Source organism: Garra rufa, chromosome 15 (genome assembly GCF_049309525.1).
Source record: "Garra rufa chromosome 15, GarRuf1.0, whole genome shotgun sequence".
Classification (NCBI taxonomy): domain Eukaryota; kingdom Metazoa; phylum Chordata; class Actinopteri; order Cypriniformes; family Cyprinidae; genus Garra; species Garra rufa.
In genome coordinates this window covers 2,140,806-2,162,098 of record NC_133375.1, presented here as the reverse complement: position 1 = coordinate 2,162,098, position 21,293 = coordinate 2,140,806, and the positions used below count along the sequence as shown (strand labels likewise).

The following is a 21,293-nucleotide window of genomic DNA, read 5'->3' as shown; positions in this document are numbered from 1 at the left end:
TGCTTATATACTTCCTGATCGCCTACGTCACCGTGCCGGTGACGTCACTCCCGTTGTTCTATTGGTTGTAGACTGATTCAGAGCCGGGTTCGCCAATGGCATTCCCCAAAGCATTGATGACGCAGTGCGAGTTCCCAGAAGGGAAACACTATTTTAAATTGCATTAACATTTCACAATATTATAGTTTTTTTCTGTATTTTTGATCAAATAAACGCAGCCTTGATGAGCAGAAAATTCTCTTCTAAAAAGATCCCAAACTTTTGAGTGCCAGTGTACAGTCGTGGCCAAAAGTTTTGAGAATGACACAAATATTAGTTTTCACAAAGTTTGCTGCTAAACTGCTTTTAGATCTTTGTTTCAGTTGTTTCTGTGATGTACTGAAATATAATTACAAGCACTTCATACGTTTCAAAGGCTTTTATCGACAATTTCATGACATTTATGCAAAGAGTCAGGACCTCTGCAATTCGACTGGGCATGCTCTCAATCAACTTCTGGGCCAAATCCTGACCAGAAGGGGTTCAGAGAAAAAATGGCAGCTGGCAGCTGGAAGTACCTGCCGTTGACAGTCGGAAGCCAGTTACTGGCGTTCGGAGGGTAGGAGAGACCTGCCACTTGGTGACAGCCAATCAGCATCGACCAACTTGGCAGCAGCCAATCATATGCAACTACAACAGACACGAATGGCAGTGTTTGTTGGAGCGGTACATTTTGAAATTAATGATCAGAGTAATGAATAATTGTTGCCTTGTATGTTTGATTTTAACTTTTATGTTAGCGAACGACAATGTAACTGTCTACTATAGTTAATCGTTAATCTTAGTATGTTAGTGGGCTACAATTAACTTAAAAAATTTCGTTTACTATTAAAAATTAACATGATCAAATAATCTGACATCATACAAAGCCCGTTACGAATTTAAAGGCTTTATTAAACAACCGCAACAATGTTGTTTCTTGAAATACTACAAATGTAAAACTGAACCTTCATAACACAGCTTAAATTATTACAAAATAAAGGTAATAAGCCCGTGTACTTTTGTAATTCTGTCTTAATCAGTTTACTGAATTTTTGAATATATATATATATTGGTCTCTCTATAATTTTTTTTTACACACACATATTACATATATATATATATATATATATATATATATATATATATATATATATATATATATATATAGCCATTTAATGATACTTTTATTTAATAGATTTAATCGTATAGTACACAGTAATGACTTCTTATATAAAAATTGGTATATATTTGTTATAAGTTTATATACGTTTTTACTAATATATATATATATATATAGAGAGAGAGAGAGAGAGAGAGTTGTTGTTGTTGTTTTCTTCTCCTCCGAGCGACAGCTGACGTCCGGTTTTTGTGGCAGGTACTGTCGGCTGCCAGTGGCAGCCACTTCCTGCTGACAACTGCCAATTTTTCACTGAACCCCCTCTCATCCTGACTGATAGCAACCCATTCTTTCATAATCACTTGGAGTTTGTCAGAATTAGTGGGTTTTTGTTTGTCCACCCGCCTCTTGAGGATTGACCACAAGTTCTCAATGGGATTAAGATCTGGGGAGTTTCCAGGCCATGGACCCAAAATTTCAACGTTTTGGTCCCCGAGCCACTTAGTTATCACTTTTGCCTTTTGGTGCTCCATCGTGCTGGAAAATGCATTGTTCTTCACCAAACTGTTGTTGGATTGTTGGAAGAAGTTGCTGTTGGAGGGTGTTTTGGTACCATTCTTTATTCATGGCTGTGTTTTTGGGCAAAATTGTGAGTGAGCCCACTCCCTTGGATGAGAAGCAACCCCACACATGAATGGTCTCAGGAAGCTTTACTGTTGGCATGACACAGGACTGATGGTAGCGCTCACCTATTCTTCTCCGGACAAGCCTTTTTCCAGATGCCCCAAACAATCGGAAAGAGCCTTCATCTGAGAATATGACTTTGCCCCAGGCCTCAGCAGTCCATTCGCCATACTTTTTGCAGTAGATCTGATGTTTTTTTGGAGAGAAGTGGCTTCTTTGCTGCCCTTCTTGACACCAGGCCATCTTCCAAAAGTCTTGGCCTCACTGTGCGTTCAGATGCGCTCACACCTGCCTGCTGCCATTCCTGAGCAAGCTCTGCACTGGTGGCACTCCGATCCCGCAGCTGAATCCTCTTTAGGAGATGATCCTGGCGCTTGCTGGACTTTCTTGGACGCCCTGAAGCCTTTTTAACAAGAATTGAACCTCTTTCCTTGAAGTTCTTGATGATCCTATAAATTGTTGATTTAGGTGCAATCATCGTAGCCACAATATCCTTGCCTGTAAAGCCATTTTTATGCAACGCAATGATGGCTGCACGCGTTTCTTTGCAGGTCACCATGGTTAACAATGGAAGAACAATGATTTCAAGCATCACCCTCCTTTTAACATGTCAAGTCTGCCATTCTAACCCAATCAGCCTGACATAATGGTCTCCAGCCTTGTGCTCGTCAACATTCTCACCTGAGTTAACAAGACAATTACTGAAATGATCTCAGCAGGTCCTTTAATGACAGGGGGGGGGGGGGGGTTAAGTTAATTTTCATGGCAAAGAAAGACTATGCAATTCATCTGATCACTCTTCATAACATTCTGGAGTATATGCAAATTGCTATTATAAAAACTTAAGCAGCAACTTTCCCAATATTTATATAATTCTCAAAACTTTTGGCCACGACTGTACATTTTTACTAACATTTATATTTTATTTATTCCACATTTCAATTGCCAAAAATTATTTTTAGTTACAATAACGACTTGTCGATAAACATAAAGAAGCAGAGTCTGACCACTATAAAAATAGAGTTCAATTAAAATAATGTGTGTATATATAGTTAAATAAGCAAAGTTCAACCAGTATATATTTAAATGCAAATTCTACAGCAATTTTGACATGTCATAATATTTTTGTGGGTAATTTGTGGGTAAACCTCTTTTTGTGTATGTTTAGACAAATCTTGAAAAACATAAGACAGGCCTGCAGATCTTCAGTTTGATTGGCTCTGGTGTGTCTCTGTGTGGTCTCATCTTTACATTTATTCTCTTCGTGGCTGTTGGGTGAGTTTCTCTGTTTATATGTGTTATTACACAAAAAATAACCACACAACTGAACTGTATAGTGCTGCTCTCACATCCAATATCTCACCTGGCGTTGCATACTTTGTTGTTCTCTGTCTCCCTCTAGTGTTCCCAAGTCGGATCGGACTACAGTTCACAAAAACCTGATAGTGGCGCTGGCTGTAGCTCAGTTACTTCTTATTTTCAGCGAATGGGCTGAGGGAAACCAGGTCTGACTTCTATATCTTTCAACATATTCTTTTTTAATGTATCATTGTATCTTACCAAGTGTCACAACACCTAAAGGATTAGTTCACTTCCAGAACAAATATTTACAGATAATGTACTCCTCCCTTTGTCATCTAAAATATTCATGTCTTTCTTTCTTCAGTCGTGAAGAAAATTATGTTTTTTGAGGAAAACATTTCAGGATTTCTATCCATGTAATGGACTTCTATGGTGCCCCCAAATTTAAACTTCCAAAATGCAGTTTTTAATGCAGCTTCGGAGGGCTCTAAATGATGAATGAAAAGGGGTCTTATCTAGTAAAACGATCAGTTATTTTCTTTAAAAAAATAAATAAATTTATATACTTTTTAACCTTAAATGCTCCTCTTGTCTGGCTCTGTGTGAACTGTTTTTTTTTTTCCCCGTCATGACAGTTAGGGTACATCTAAAAACTCCCATTTCATTTTCTCCCCCAACTTCAAAATTGTCCTACGTCACCGTTTTACCTTTTTTTTGTAAAGGGTGTTTGATCTTTTTTGCATGTTCACTTTGTAAAAGGTGGGAGTTTTTAGACATACCCTAACCAAGCCAAGACAAGTGTAGACAAGATGAGCGTTTGAGGTTAAAAAAATATATGAATGGTAATTTAAAAAAAAATTGGCTAGATATGCTAAAACAACATGGAAGCATGTTTCCATTACTGAATAAAAAAAGGTTTCTGCAACTTTTTATCTAACATTTCTGGAAAATAAATTGGCAATTTTGATAAATAAATTCGCAATAAGTCAGAATTGCAAGAAATAAAGTCAGTTCCCTCTTCATGAGTTAGGGTACATCTAAAAACTCCCATTTCATTTTCTCCCCCAACTTCAAAATCGTCCTACATCACTGTTTTACCTTTGTTTGCATGTTCCCTTTTTAAAAGGCAGGATTTTTTAGACGTACACTAACCACGCCAAGACGAGCATTTGAAGGAAAAAAATATATACATTTTAATGTTGCTAGATAAGACCCTTTCTTCCTCGGCTGGGATCGTTTAGAGCCCTTGGAAGCTATATTTAAACTGCATTTTGGAAGTGTAAATTTGGGGGCACCATAGGAGAGAAATCCTGAAATGTTTGCTCAAAAAGCATAATTTCTTTATGACTGAAGAAAGAAAGACATGAACATCTTAGATGACATTACATTATCTGTAAAGTTTTGTTCTAGAAGTGAACTAATCCTTTAACACTTGTTTGTTCAAACAAGAAAGTCACAGCTGTATTTATTTAACATGTCTAATAATACAAATCTAATAATATATTTTTGATAATGTAAGGAGAAAACCAATTTAAATGGTATTTTTGCATTCTAGTGAACATTTCTTATGTAGAGAAACATACTGATGGCAGGTATGGAAGTGTTTTTTTGTCAGCATTTGAATGAAGAATGTGTATGTTGATGTGGAGCAGGAAGCCTGTTGGTTGGTGACGGCGCTCCTGCATCTGTTTTTCCTGTCGTCTTTCTGCTGGATGCTGGTGGAGGGCTTGCTGCTCTGGAGTAAAGTGGTCTCTGTTAACATCAGCGAGGAGAGGAGAATGAAGCTGTACTATGTGCTGGGTTGGGGTGAGAACTGTCTGTCTGTGTGTGTAAATCATTATGATTCATGTTCTGTTTGATTAACCTTCCTCTCATGCATTGTGTCTGTGTTTGCTTTGTCTTTCTTAGGGCTGCCGGTTGTTATAGTCGCTGTAACCTTGGCAGCCACTTTGGATCGGTACAAAGCACCGCAGTACTGCTGGCTGAACCTTCAGTCGTATGTTATTTGGGCTTTTGCAGGGCCCGTGCTCTTTGTTTTGGCCGTAAGTATATCACAAGTGTGCAGTTCCTTGAGTGAGTATGTGTGTGTGTCAGAATTATTGTCGCAGTGGAGCTCTTGTTTGCTTTTGAGTGTATGAGCCTATGCAATTCAGTTGAGATGGTTTAAAATCAGCATTAAATCTATTTCCTAAATGCATTTTATAGATCATATTGTGAATGATTCATCTGTGCATATGTTTGCTTTTTCAATGTTTTATCAAAATGTTATTGCTCTTATGCTGAAACAACATGGAAGCCTGTTTCCATCACTGAATCAAAAATAAAAATAAAAAGGTTATTGCAACTTTTTATCTCACAATTCTGGGAAATAATTGTGCAATTCTGATAAATAAACTCACAAGTCAGAATTGCAAGAAATAAAGTCAGAATTGTAAGATATAAATTCACAATTGCGAGTTATAAAGTCTAATTTTGAAAGAGTTATAAGACTGATATGTTCTCAGAATTGCGAGTTTATATCTCACAATTCTGACTTAACTTACAATTGCATGTTATAAAGTCAGAATTGCGTGATATGAACTCACATTTCTGTAAAAAATTCACAACTAAGAAAAGAGTCAGTTTATATCTTTTAATTCTGACTTTATTTCTTAGAATTGTGACTTTAATTCTTGGAATTGTGAATATAGTTCTCAAAATTAAGTTTACATCACATAATTCTTAATTTCTCAGAATTGTGAGTTATAAAGTCCAAAAAAAAAAAAAAAAGACTGATACCCAGCTAGCAAAGTTTAATGTTTTTGGAATGTTTTCAGTTTAATTTTATTTCTTCAAGCGATGCCATAGAAGAACCATTTTTGGTTCCACAAAGAACCATTCAGTCAAAGGTTCTTTAAAGAACCATCTCTTTCTTACCTTTTTATAATCTGAAGAACCTTTTTTCACCTCAAAGAACCTTTTGTGAAACAGAAAGGTTCTTCAGATGTTTAAGGTTCTTTATGGAACCATTTAGACAAAAAAGGTTCTTCTATGGCTTTATTTTTAAGAGGGTAGTTCCCAGAATGTTCTGCTAAAAACATTCTAAAATGTTTATTGGTAACATTTTTTGAACATTATCCTCTAACATTCTAAAAAAGCTTCCCATCACACTAGATGTGGACTTTTGGTTGAAATTTTGGTTGAAATGAAAACCCAAACTTTCTTTGATGTCAAGCTCCAGCGTCATCAAATATCTCCAAAAACAGCATTACCAGCTTCACTTATTATAAACCAGACTGACTTTATTTCTGTCATACATTTGCACACGCATTTGTTGAGATTAACAGAGGTTTGGATGTTGATGTCTGTCTGAAAGTAATATTTTGGCTGGATGTCACCATTATGGTGAAAATCGTTTGCTTTAGTTGGGCAGTTTGGCTCTTGATTCAATGTTGTTCTTTAGCTGCTGTATTTATGTTTGTTATGGCAAAAACAATAAGAGAAACTGTGCCTAGATGCTGTTGGCTACTTGCTAATGTTAATGAAATCATCATGTAGTGATCAGATCAACTAATAGCATTAAGAATCTAATCTATACTATTTATTTCATATTTGTGATTGTAGTAACGCATTGCAACGGCATAAAATCCAATGGCGTTCTGACAGGATCTGTATTTTTTCCTCTAATTTTTAAAACGCATTGTTTACAAATGACTTTAAACTACTGAATGCTTAGACACACACAGATATGAAGAATCAGTGTATGAATCTCAACAATGGTGACATGCTTCATGCCGCAATGCATTCTGGGAGACCTGCATGAGTTCTGTATGATGCACCTGCAGCATGAAGTATGTCACCATTGTTGAGATTCATACACTGATTCTTCATGTTCGTGTGAACATGACATCTTTAAAGTGATCGTATTAAATTCTGGTGAATCTTAATTTATTATTATCTATTATTTCTGTAATATATCATGTGCAGCTAACACCATAAATTAAACTGAATGAAACCAGAGAATCAAATGAGGACATCTGAGCAGTCAACGCTATCTGATGACATTTTTTCTTGCTGTTTTTATCATTATTAACATACACTCTCAAAAATAAAGGCTCTTTATTGGCATTGATGATCCCACAAAGAACCTTAAACATCCATGGAACCTTTCAAACACAGAAAAGGTTCTTTATATTTTCAAAATGTCCTTCAATAGGATTCTTTTTAGAACTTTTCACTGAAAGATTCTTTGGAGAACCAAAAATGGTCCTTCTATGGCATCACTGCAAAAACACCCTTCTGGAACCTTTATTTTTAAGAGCGTAGTTACAGCAGCTAGAAAAAACATCTAAACCTCAAGAGTCAAATAGCCCAACTAAAGCAAACGCTTCCCACCATAATGGTGACATCAAATCAAACTATTAATTTAAAACAGACATCAACATCTAAACCTCTGTTAATCTCAATAAGCCCTTTTGTAAATGTATAACAGAAAAAAAATCCATCTGGTTTATAATAAGTGAAGCTGGTAATGCTATTTTTTTATTAAATGAAGTTGGAGCTTCATAAAACTAAAGTTGGGTTTTTTCTTTCAACCATAATTTGACATTTGAGACATTTTGAGTAACATTAGAGTCCACATCCAATGTCCACTGGGAAACTTCCCGATTAAATCTTTATTAGAATGTTAGAGGATAGTGTTCTAACAATGTTATCAATAAACATTTGTAGAATGTTTTAAGAGAACGTTATCCTACCTTTTATGAGAATATTCATAATTCATAGCATAATGTTCTCGGCACATTCTTAGAACCTATTTCCAAAACAAAACAAAAAGCTTTATAAAATGACAGTGAGGCATTACTGATGTATTTTATTTCATGAATTTATTCTGAGCTTGTGTTCACCACAGACCATATTTCAGGGATTTAAACAAAAACTATAAGACAGTTACGAAGACAATTTATACAAATTATAAGACGGTTTCGAAGTTCTTCTTTCTTTGGTATTCCTTGTAGTAGTGTCTGATGGGAGATGTGGTTCTCTGTTCTTAGGTGAACTCTGTGGTGCTTTTTCGGGTTGTTATGGTCACGATGGCCAGTGCACGTCGCAGAGCTAAAATGCTGACGCCCAGTTCTGATTCGAAACTTCACACGCTGGATCTTACCTGGTAAATGTTTTCATTTTTCAACTTACTCCTTTGTAAAACAGGCCAGAGTTAAGAAACAGAGAGGTGTATCAGCCAGTCATTGCTTGTTATGGTACATTTCTAGTTTTTGTCTTATCTTGTTGAAAAGAGGAAGCAGCGAGAAAATACCTCTCCGCCAGTAACTCATTTCTTCCTATCAGCCACCTGGAGTTGAGAAGATACCATACAAATAGCCACAGAAACTTGTTTGTCCTGTTATATGGATATTTCCTACAATGAAAGAGCAGAAATGAATCAGAAGTGTCTGTATAATTAGCTAGTTAAGCAAAGACCTGAAGGTGTCCTTGAAGTAGAGTTTCAGTTGTACTGAAGTAAAACTGAGCAGCCTAGCCAATGCATTCAGCTTTACTGGATATTAGTAATAAGAAGGTTTAATATTGTGTTTGTGTGCACATGCAGGGCAGCGACACGGCCAGTATTGATCTTGCTACCAGTTTTAGGTCTGACCTGGCTGTGTGGAGTGCTGGTACACTTGTCTGTCGTCGTGGCCTATTTGTTCATCGCACTCAATGCTTTTCAGGTAAAACAGGACACTTATACTATGTCTGGGTGAATTTGCATTAGTTTTATTTTCAGCTGAATTATGTTTAAATATTCACGGAAAACACTGTTAAAAAAAGTTTACAATTCAATAAATCCATGATGTCCATGACGGCTTTAATACAAAAATGCACACAATAATTGGCGACTGTAGAAAGCACAAGCCGAATTCCTGACATTTAGGGCGATTTAGAAATCCCGACCAGATGTATTTTATTAGGTACAAAAAGAGGGGAAAAGAGGACGTATTGTCACCCTACATAAACTCGAAATTGTGAGTTACAAAGTCAGAATCGCAAGATATAAACTCGCATTTCTAAGAAATAAACTCACAGTTCTGAGAAGAAAAAGTCAGAATTGCAAGTTATAAATTTTAAGTTCTGACTTTTTTTCTTGCAATTGAGTTTATATCTCACAATTTTGACTTTTTTTCTGTGATTCTTTTTTTCTTAGAATTGTAAGATATAAACAATTTTGAGAAAAAAGTCACAATTGCAAAATATTAACTCGCAATTCTGAGAAAAAGTCAACTGCAAGATATAAACAAGCAATTCTGAGAAAAAAGTCACAACTGCAAGATATTAACTCAAAATTATGACAAAAAAGTCACAATTACAAGATAAAAATTTGCAATTCAACTGCGAGACAAACTAGTAATTCCGAGAAAAATTGTCACAATTGTGAGATATAAACTAGCAATTCTGAATAAAAAAAAGTAAACTGCAAAAAAAATCAGTATTGCAAGATATAAACAAAATTCTGACAAAAAAAGTCTACTGCAAGATATAAACAAGCAATTCTGAGAAAAAAGTTACAACTGCAAGATATTAACTCAAAATTATGACAAAAGTCACAATTGCAAGATAACAATTTCCAATTCAACTGCGAGACAAACTAGTAATTCTGAGAAAAATAGTCACACTTGTGAGATATAAGCTAGCAATTCTGAGGAAAAAAAAGTAAACTGTAAAAAAATCTGAATTGCAAGATATAAACAAAATTCTGACAAAAAAAGTCAACTGCAAGATATAAACAAACAATTCTGAGAAAAAATGTAAACTGCAAAAAAGTCAGAATTGCAAGATATAAACAAAATTCTAATAAAAAAAAGGTCACAATTGTGAGATATAAACTCACAATGGAGGGGGGGAAAATGCAGTTCAGAAAGTTTCACAATTGTGAGAAATAAACTCACAATTCTGAGTAAAAAAGTCAACTGCAACATATAAATTCAAAATTCTGACAAAAAAAGTCACATTTCAAGACATAAACTCGCAATGGAGAAAAAACTCTCAGTTGAGAAAAAAAGTCACAATTGTGAGATATGAACTCACAATTCTGAAGAAAATAATTCACAATTTCAAGATATAAACTTGCAATTCTGAGAAAAATAGTCACAACTGGGAGATATGAACTCAAAATTCTGACAAAAATAGTCACAATTGTGAGATATGAACTCGCAATAGAGAAAAAAACAATTAAGAAAGAAAAGTCACAATTGTGAGATATAAACTCACAATTCTGAGTAAAAGGCACAACTGTGAGATATAAACTTGCAAAAGTAAACTGTGAAAAAGTCAGAATTGCAAGATATGAACAAAATTCTGACAAAAAAAGTCACAGTTGCGAGATATAAATTCTCAATGGAGAAAAAGAAAAGTCACAATTGTAAGATATAAACTAGCAATTCTAAGAAAAAAGTCAACTGTGATATATAAACTCACAAAAATAGTGACAATTGCGAGATATAAAGGAGCATTTCTGAGAAAAAAGTCACAATTTAGAAAGAAAAGTCACAATTGTGAGAAATAAACTCAAAATTCTGACAAAGAAAGTCACAATTGCAAGATTTAAACTCACAGTGGAGAAAAAACTCTCAGTTGAGAAAAAAATGGAGATAAAAGCTTGCGATTGACAAAAAAACTCACAATTGAAAAAGAAATGTCACAATTGTCATATATAAACTTGCAATTCTAAGAAAAAAGTCAACTTCAAGATATAAACTGACAAACTTCACAATTGTGAATAATAAGTTTATAATTCAATAAATCCATGATGTTTCCAAAGTCTATAAGTAACCATGTTAAATATGATTTCAATATTGACAAAAATAGTTGTGTTTATAATTTTTGTCAATATCGGCCAGCTCCAACTCATCCATGCATGTTTCGCCTTCCTCTTAATCTGACTCCAGTCTGTCAACACATTTGAAATGAACTTCCTCTCTCGGTTTTCAGCTTCATGTAGCTCTTTTGGAGTGTTTCTTTCTTCCTCCCATGTCTATAATGAATGAGAGCTGAATTCCCTCCCAGAGCTTGTTAATGTAGATTTACTGAGCATCTCTAAGAAAAAGATAAAAGAAGCAGGAGACAGATAGAGAAAGTGGGGGAGGCACACAGAGAGGAGGAGACACATGAGCAGAGTCTATCACTGGAAGGAAACTCTTCTGATATAATTAGCCAGTGCACATCTGTCTTGAATGTTTTATGTAGCAGAGGTCTAGGAGAACAGCAAGTGCAAAGAAGCAGGAAGTATATGTTCCTGTTAGCTGTAATATATGGCTGGTTCAATGCTAACAAGAGCTGAAAATAAAACATCTATGATTTCAACTAAACCTACAAAAACAAAAAAGTTTCTCCTGGATATTTTTTAAGATTTTTTGTTTTGTTTTTAATTATGTATTAGACCACAGATGCCGAATCTTAAGACAACAAAAATAATATATAGATAATATATATAATATAATATAAAATATATAGAAAAATATCTTAAACGCTTAAGATATTTTTCTTTTCTTTTTTAAGATTATTTATAACTCATCATTTATAACTTTGATATTTTGGCCCAGAAAATGATTTTTTATTTTAATTATTTAAAACAGCTTCTTAATCTCAGTCGCTTAATCTTAAAACACAGTAATTTATTAAAATTCACAAAACCATATTTTCTATATTATACCCATAGGATTATACCCCAAAATCGAAAAGAAAAACAAAAATTTATTTTGCATATACCACTATGAATTTCCATTATATTTCACATTAAAAAACTGCACTGTGACATTATTTTCATTGCAATGCAACATATTTCCTGAAAAAAAAAATTGCTGAAATACAAAAAAATAATGTAATTAATGAAAAGGAAATATTTATTATTTGTATTAATTAAATGAATCCTTGTGCCTAGATGATTTATGGTCCAAAAATAGGCTTCATTTTCTTTATACACAACATAATTTTTATTTTAAATAATTTGCAGATGAAAAATGCCCTATGAAATTATGAGATTGACGAAATCAGTATTTTACATTTTGTTTTTATTCATGTATTACTGCTTAGACATGGTTGCAAAACGTCTTGAAATAAAAAAATTCCCACAAATTTAGTATGTATGCCAATTGTATGAACATTTCTAGTAATTGTGGAGTTAATTCTCATTGTGTTTTCAGAAAGTTTCTGAACATTTGTTCTCTCCCCAAATTTGTCACTACCGAAACACAGTAATATTTCATTTAATAAGAAGGGTTATATTGACCTATTAAGACTTTGCTTACATTTTTATTGTAAATATATATATTTTTTCTATTTTATTAAAAAGTTTTCAGAGGTAAAACAATAAAAGTGACAATTTTAACAATATTGCAAGTGTAATTTGTTGCATTTTGAATCCAATTTTTTTAACTGATTTCAAAGCAAGGATTTATTAGATGAATATACAATGAACCAAATGCCATAATAACATCTTAGTTGATAAGTAATGTTTTGGTAGCGACCACATCACATTACAGAATTTAACCCACATACTAAAATACTAAAACTGTACTAGAATTTTGTACTAAAATTTCCCAAAAATTAATGATTGTGTTCTCTTTTCTCACTACCAAAACAATGATGACATGTTTAGGTCGTGATTGTTACGGTGGTGATCGTTTTATGGGATAACAAACAAAAGGAAGCAGTATCTGCCGATCCGATCATCGATACAATATTTTTAAAGCCTTCTTTTTATCATGTAGAATTATTTATTTTTAAGTATTTAATCTTTTTTTTTTTTTTGAGGGGTGGAGCGAAGCATTTTTCAGACATTTTTCAAGAATATATATTTATCTCAGCTAAATGTTTGATCATGCAGTGCTTTTTTGCACAATAGCTTACACACAGCACACGTTTATCCGTTATTTTGATTTCAAATCCAAACATTATTGAAAATGTTTTTCAGCATTGTGATTCATTTTTTTAAACAGTACAGTAAACTTTCATTGACAAGTTTTAAAAAATATTAAATATAAGCAGCACATTATTCAATGCTTTTTACTTTTGCATTTACTTCTAGATTTATATATACACACATTCTAAATTAAAAAATACTATTGACAGAAACAGTCAGTTCTACTAGGTTTGCATTTTTGCATTTTAAATCTTTATTACAAGCAGTCCTGTTGTTAATAAAGAACTTTGTTTTCCTACCTCCGCCATTTATTATTGCCTTGTTTATCTAAAAATGCTCTTTTCCTTTAAACCTAGCCAAAAACCCATATCCATTGATTGTGAAACACAGTAGACCTTAATTATATGTATTTATAATGTAATTATGAGATTTTCGTATCAATCCTTGTTCATATTTACCGCAAACAATGCACTGTCACTTTAATTCTACGCGTGCTACAGACACATTGCTCCTGGAACGCACTGCCAGACCGCAACTGTGCACAGCTTGAATGCTTTAATTCGTTAAATGAACACTCCGCTTTTTTTTTTTTGGAGATAGGCTCATTCTCCAACTCCCCCCGAGTTAATAAGTTGAGTTTTACCGTTTTGAAATCCATTCAGCCGTTTTCCTGTTCTGGCGATATCACTTTTAGCATAGCTTAGCATAGATCATTGAATCCAATTAGACCAATAGCATCGCGTTCAAAAATGACCAACGAGTTTCGATATTTGTCCTATTAAAACTGGTCTCTTCTGTAGTTATATCGTGTACTAATACCGGCGGAAAATGTAAAGCTGCGATTTTCTAGGCTGATAAGATTAGGAACTACACTTCCATTCCGGCGTAATAATCAAGGAAGTTTGCTGCCGTAATATGGACGAAGCAGGAGCAGTAATACCACACAGCACATGTGCAAATGCTAACCTAGCTGGGAACTAATTTCAGGCGCTGTGTGATATTACTCCGCATGCTTCGGCCATATTACGGCAGCAAACTTCCTTGACCGTTATTATGCTGGAATGGGAGTGTAGTTCCCAATTTATAATGCAATTTATAAACTTTAGCGACGATGCGACACTGCCTCTATTGTGCAAGTCACAATCCCTGTGTCAACTGTGCAGCTCACTTATAGTCAGACGCGATGTGGTGAATGGAAGTCATTTGTGCACTTTGAAAGAGAAAGAGAGAGAGCACTGTCATTCACTCGCACTGTATTCGAAATTTCGTCTCACATAAGGTTTTCAAATTACTTTACAGAGACTGACGCCTGTTTCACACATACTCCGTCTGCAGTGCGTATGCAGTCCGTGTGTGTTACTTATGCGATGCAGAAGCAGCACGGACTCGTTTTGCTTTCACAAAGGAACACGTTTGCAGTCCGTTCCTGATCCGTGGCTGTTTACCACAAACACACCATTTATCCGTTATTTTGATTTCAAATACAAACGTGCTTTTTCAGCATTGTGATACTCTTTTATCACAGTACACTAATACAATAATACTAGATATATTCACGTTTAAACTCAACGTATTATAAACAACGTATTATTCAATTCATTGGCTTCTAGATTTCTATAGCCTATTAAGTTGCTCAAGCAAGTTGCAACACATTTAAACAGCATAGGTAGGCTATAGCTTCCTTTTCTTATTGAAATTGGGCTATCAGAAATATTTTAAATTAAAACTTACCACAGACAGAAACAGTCGGCTCTCTGTGCCTTTCTTTCGCATTAAATCTGTATTAAAAACAATCTTTTAAAGAACTTTTCTACCTGGAGAAGTGCATCTATTATGTTGCCTTGTTTATTTAAAACTGCACTATTTTAAACCTAGCCAAAAAGCCACGTGTTGACTGTGAAACACAGTAGACTGCATTTATATGCATTTATGGTACATTTCCGTGTCAATCCATGTTCATTTTTACAGCGAACAATGCGCGGTCACTTTAATTCAGCGCATGCAGCGCAATGCAGCACAGCAAAAAATAGACTCTGTGCCGAAACGATCGCTGCACTGCTGAAAACGCACCGCTTCTGGGACGTACTGCCGGACAGCAACCGCGTGCAGTGTGAACGCTCTGATCCAGAGGTCTCAAACTTAATTCCCGGAGGGCCGCAGCTCTGCAGAGTTTAGCTCCAACCAACTCCAACTGACACCTGATTGGAAGATTCTAGTTATCCTAAAGACCTTGATTAGCGAGAGGGTGCTCGCTGCAGAGCCATATGGGAGGAGCTGGAGCTCCAGCTCCCCCTCGCTGGAGGTAAGGGGTTGAGATAGACACCTAACCACACCCTAACCCTACCCCTTACCCTATCCCTAACCTTAACTCCACCCATTTGTTCACTCAGAGGTGGAGCTGGACATCAAGAGAGGTGGAGCTGGAGGCCATTTGGCTCTGCAGTGAGCAGTACTTGTGATTAGCTGGATCAGGTGTGTTTGATTAGGGTTGGAGCTAAACTGTGCAGAGCTGTGGCCCTGAGACTAATCCGTTAACATGGGTGGGGAAAAAAATATGCAACGCATACGCACTGCAGACGGAGTATGTGTGAAACAGGCGTGAGACGGTGCCGCTGCATGTCATGTCAAACCTCTCACGGCAGGTGCGTCATCAGCTTCAGATCGGTTTATGAGATCGGCCTTTTTAGAGACTGCCAATCAAACATCCTAAAGCGATTATCGGCCGAAAGTGATCGGTAGCCTATCAATCAGAGCACCCCTAAATTTATGGAATAACTCCCAAAAAAGTGTTTAATTAGAAAAATGGTGTTTGGTAGTGATGTTCCTTAAAGCTACACATAGATTTTTCATATTTTGAACACATTTACCTCAAAATGATGGGACCTATCTACTCACCATGTAGCTATAAGAGAGAGGGACACATGAATATTTCCTGACCATAAATGTAGGGGTGTAGTTAAAATCAGTCTCAGCCAGTGGTCTAAAACATACAGTGTTTTGGTAGTGACATGAGAATGCGGGACGTTTTTTTTTTTTAAATGTTTCATAATTTACAAAAAAAAAATTAACTTCACTTTTTAAAAAAAATCAAAAAGATATTCTTTAAAACAACCAAGAAATAAAATGCAAAAATTAATTCAGTATCATTTCCAGAAGTTGAAATGTAGGGTCAATTGCAAGTACCTACTAAATGATGATTTTATATATATTACGCTTACTGATATTATAAATATTATTGTGGGTTTTAATAGATAATAAACTTAATAAGAGGATCTTAGTAAACATGGCAGATTTTAATACTTAAATGCTTTTTGAAATGTGTTTTTTGGTTGTGAGACAGAGGTTTGCACCATTTTTATCACTAGCATGAGTGAGCATTCCTCTTACTTTATTAAATGTCTCTCATTCTAGGGCCTGTATATTTTTCTGGTGTATGCGGTTTACAACAGTGAGGTATGACTTCTTCAATTACATCTAACAGTTAGTATTAACATCTTATATTTCAGTAGGAGTTGCAACTTAATAATTTTTCTGAATGTTTTATGATAATGTAGGTGCGAAATGCTATAAGAAGAATTCAGGACAAGCGAAAAGCTTTGTCATTTACGGTAAGACCTTATTTTGACTGATTTAAAGAGTCTGTTTCTCTGTTATTGTACTCACTTTTGATGTCACTTTCTCTGTCAGAACTGCTCACAGCCTATCAGCTTCTTGCCCTCCCAAAAATCTCCCAGTGCTTCATGGGTACACAGCCTTCCGACTCATTCCAGCCCAGAGAGCAGCGAGAGCTCGACGCCCATCACCACTTCCACAGCCAACTCGCTCGTCTTTAAGAACGGTGCGTGAAACTCATGCATATCCACCATCTGCAGCTCAGTTTGTCTTTCTTTTAATCAAAATGAGACTATAAAAGCAGATTTGCTTGCATGTAACATCTCTGTCCTTTCCTCTTGGTATGTTAGAACGGTTTAAAGAGGACAATACTGTGAGTTTCCCATTAAAACCAGCCAACAGAAGTCAGGTAAGCTGCAAAACCACATATGTGACCCTGGACCACAAAACCAGTCTTAAGTCGCTGGGGGGAAATTTGTAGCAATAGCCAAAAATACATTGTATGGGTCAAAATTATTGATTTTTCTTTTATTCCAAAAAGCATTAGAAAAATTAAGTAAAGATCATGTTTCATGAAGATTTTTTGTAAAATTCCTACTATAAATATATCAAAATGTAATTTTTGATTAGTAATATGCATTGTTAAGAACTTATTTTAGATTTTCTCAATATTTAGATTTTTTTGCACGCTCAGATTCCAGATATTCAAATAGATGTATCTCGGCCAAATATTGTCCTCTTCTGACAAACCATATATCAATATAAAGCTTTTTTATTGAGCTTTCATATGACGTTCATATATTCGAACAAGAATGGAAATAATTCTTATATGCTCATCAAGGCTGTATTTATTTGATCAAAAATACAGAAAAAAAATTATATTGTGAAATATTATTACAGTTTAAAATAATGGTGTTTTATATAAATCTATTTTAAAATATAATTTATTCCTGTGATGCAAAGCTGATTTGTTATCAGCCATTACTTCAGTTTTCAGTGTCATATGATTCTTCATAAATAATTCTAATATGCTGATTAATGACTGTTATTATCAATGTTGGAAACAGATGTGCTGCTTAATATTTTTTGGAACCTGTCATTCTTTTTTTCATGATTCTTGATTAATAAAAGGTTAAAAAGAATGCCATTTATTCAAAATATAAAACTTTTTCTAACAACATAAGTCTTTGTTATCACTTTTAATCAATTTAACACATCCTTGGTGAATAAAAGTATTAATTTCTTTCAAAAAACGATTAACTGACCTTCAACTTTTAGATGGTAGTTTATATTTTTTACAAAAGATTCATATTCTATAAAGGCTCTCCTTTTCAACTTTTTATTTGTTAAAAAAATCACAGGTTCCAACAAAATATTAAGGAGCACAACTGTTTTCAACGTTGATAATAAATCAGCATATTAGAATGATTTCCGAAGGATCATGTGACACTGAAAACTGGAGTAATGATGCTGAAAATTCAGCTTTGTATCACAGAAATAAATTACATTTTTAAAATATATTCACATAGAAAACTGTTATTTTACATTCAAAAAATATTTCACAACATTAACTTTTTTTCTGTATTTTTGATCAAATAAATGCAGCCTTGATGAGCAGAAGAATTGTCTTTAAAAATCATTAAAAATCTTACTGATCCCAAACTTTTGAGTGCCATTGTATATGACCCTGGATCACAATACTTATTTTGTACATCAATTTATACATCATCTGAAAGCTGAATAAATATGCTTTTTCATTGATGTATGGTTTGTTAGGATAGGCCAAAATATAACTACTTTGTAAATCTGGCATCTAAGGGTGCAAAGTTGTCCAAATGAAGTTCTTAGCAATGCATATTACTAATCAAGAATGAAGTTTTGAAATATTTATGGTGGAAAATTTCTAAAGTATATTCATGGAACTTGATCTTTACTTAATATCCTAATGATTGTTGGCATAAAAGAAAAATTATCATTTTGACCCATACAATGTTTTGTTGGCTATTGCTACAAATATGACTGGTTTTGTGACATATTATACTTGTCACATATTATACATAATACATATTATATTTGTATCCACATGCTGTATACTCCTGTTAATGGATATATACTATATAGCCAATCTCAATTGCCTTATTTTTTCATCGCAAAATGTTACTATCATTATCGAGTTCTTTAAAAAAAAGTTGAATATGCAACTAGTAGGGTGATATATACTAAACAGAGAATCTCCGCTTCGTGCTTATGTAGTCAAAAAAAGTACACTATATTATCGCACAGCTGAATGCAACTTTAAGACATGAAGATATTAAAGAGATAGTTCACACAAAAATGAAAAATTACCCTTTTGATTTACTCACCCTCAAGCCATCTTAGGTGTATATGACTTTCTTCTTTCAGAGTCAAACCAATACAATCAGAGTTATAGTAAAAAATGTCCTGGCTCTTCCAAGCTTTATAATGGCAGTGAATGGGTGTTGAGATTTTGAAGTCCAATAAATTGCATCCATCCATCACAAAAATACTCCACACGGCCCCAGGCGTTAATAAAGGCCTTCTGAAGTAAATCTTGCATTTTTGTAAGAAAAATGTCAATTTTTAAAACTTTATAAACCATAATTTCTAGCTTCCACTAACTGTCGGTGAGAATAAGCTAGTCTCGCGCGAACCAAGTTTTGTTTACAGCAAAGGAAAACCAGTCTCCTCTTGGCTTATATTGAAATCCTCCAACATTTTTCTTTACAAATTCTCATTTTGTACTTCTAATTTGCAACCATTGTTTGTTTTGCTGTCTCCACTGCACTTGCACATTTGTCACTGCTTTCGCCAATGTCCAACAGTCAGCGGAATCTAGAGATCACTGTTTATGAAGTTTTAAATATGGATATTTTTCTTACACAAACGCATCGATTCACTTCAGAATGCCTTTATTAACCCCTGGAGCCATGCGGAGCACTTTTATGATGGATGGACATACTATATTGGACTTCAAAATCTCAACACCCATTCACTGCCATTATAAAGCTTGGAAGAGCCAGGACATTTTTTAATATAACTCTGATTGTATTTGTCTGAAAGTAGACAGTCATATACACTTAGGATGGCTTGAGGGTGAGTAAAATTTTTGGTGAACTATCCCTTTAAGACATTACATACAATAGCACTATGATTTTCTGTAAAGCTGTTTTGAAACAATGAGTATTGTGAAAAGTGCTATACAAATAAAATTGACTTAATATAACAGCGTTATCTTTTGTTTCAGGTGGTTCAGCTGACAGCCTTCAAGCCCTCAGGTAAAGAACTGTTTCATATGAACCTGTTGCATGTAAGATAATGCGTATCCACACTGAAGCTCTAGGGGGCGCACTAGTTCTTCACTAGCAGTGCACTTTTCAACAAATCATACTATTTGAATCCATCAAGAACTGAGCTTTAAAAATGTTTGCCTGCTGTTTGTCTTTTTGTTTCACCACAGGCTGTTGAGAGCAAAACTACTCTACAGTTCTGCATGGACTCGTGACTTACCCTGGGATGAAGACGTAGCTCATTCTGTGGAGGAGCACACAATGCCTCCTCCGCAATCCTGCAAGCCGTCTCATTCCCAGAGCTCAGTCTGTGTTGAGTGAGTAAACGTTACTTGATAAACATGAAACGACTCTTTCAGCGAATGTTCAATGAGACCGTGCTCAGCCTGGAGCATGAAGACTTCTCAATGTTGTGTATTCGGTCATCATTTTATAATGTATAGATGTTGTCAGAAGCTCATAGGAATAAAATGGACAACATGAGCATCATCACACCATTAATCATGACCAGACAACAAAATGAGTTGTTAGTGATTTTTGACATCCATAGACATCGCACTCTCAGTATTTTGGAGAATCAGAAAACTGTGGACAGTGAAACCTATCAGCTGGTTGATCTTTCTGAAGAGATCAATATAACATTATTTAATTTTTTTTATAAAAAGTCTTTAGTGCTCAAATAGCAAGTATGTGAAGATTATCTTATCGTAATTATCTTATTCATGCTGTAATTCTACTACCCAATTGAAATATCACGGAAATGTAAATAATTATTTTATTGTAATAGGCATTCCCTATTTTTATACAACGCATATAAAATGCAGTATTATTTTTTACTCTCACTATTAAAACTAATGTTTGTTTTGATGTGGAAAGTGTGTATCTCTGTAGTAATTTTGAAACACTTAATTCTTAAACGATACACTTGATTAGAATAAAAATGAATAGAAAAATAATTGGTTCCAGCGGATTTCAAAAGAAGCACTCTCTCTTTATACGCTCACAAAGGTGGCAACATGTGCGAATGTTTTCTGACCTTCCCATAACCTCTTTTTATTGGCTCACTGAAGAGACACTCAGAGCGGAGCAGCATGTCTGTCTTTAGAAAAAGGCTTATTCAAAGTAAGATTGCTTTTAGACTGCCACACACACACACAGTCCTCCAACAACTGCAACGTGTCGTTTATTTTATTTTATTGCGACCAAATTTTTCACTTAAATGGAAAGACAAATAAATGTGTAATCTATGTAAAAATGTGCTTTAAATAGTTTCATTGATACTGTTAATAACATTATTTCAATAAATACCTTCTTTTGTTTCATTTGATTCATTTTTGGACAGGCCCTTCTGGAA

General features: G+C 34.6%; 1 protein-coding gene across 1 annotated transcript in view; it reads left to right on the top strand.

The window, feature by feature from the left end:
• Positions 1-21,080, top strand: part of adgrd2 (adhesion G protein-coupled receptor D2) — a 47,777-nt gene extending 26,697 nt beyond the window's left edge. The window contains exons 15-26 of the mRNA XM_073819481.1: positions 2,991-3,097; positions 3,225-3,327; positions 4,777-4,930; positions 5,033-5,166; positions 8,158-8,273; positions 8,712-8,832; positions 16,431-16,472; positions 16,574-16,627; positions 16,707-16,857; positions 16,982-17,040; positions 19,897-19,927; positions 20,110-21,080. Of these exons, the coding sequence (XP_073675582.1) occupies positions 2,991-3,097; positions 3,225-3,327; positions 4,777-4,930; positions 5,033-5,166; positions 8,158-8,273; positions 8,712-8,832; positions 16,431-16,472; positions 16,574-16,627; positions 16,707-16,857; positions 16,982-17,040; positions 19,897-19,927; positions 20,110-20,117 (1,080 nt within the window). The 3' untranslated portion in view covers positions 20,118-21,080. The remainder of the gene's footprint in view (positions 1-2,990; positions 3,098-3,224; positions 3,328-4,776; positions 4,931-5,032; positions 5,167-8,157; positions 8,274-8,711; positions 8,833-16,430; positions 16,473-16,573; positions 16,628-16,706; positions 16,858-16,981; positions 17,041-19,896; positions 19,928-20,109) is intronic.
• Positions 21,081-21,293: the final 213 nt, after the last annotated feature.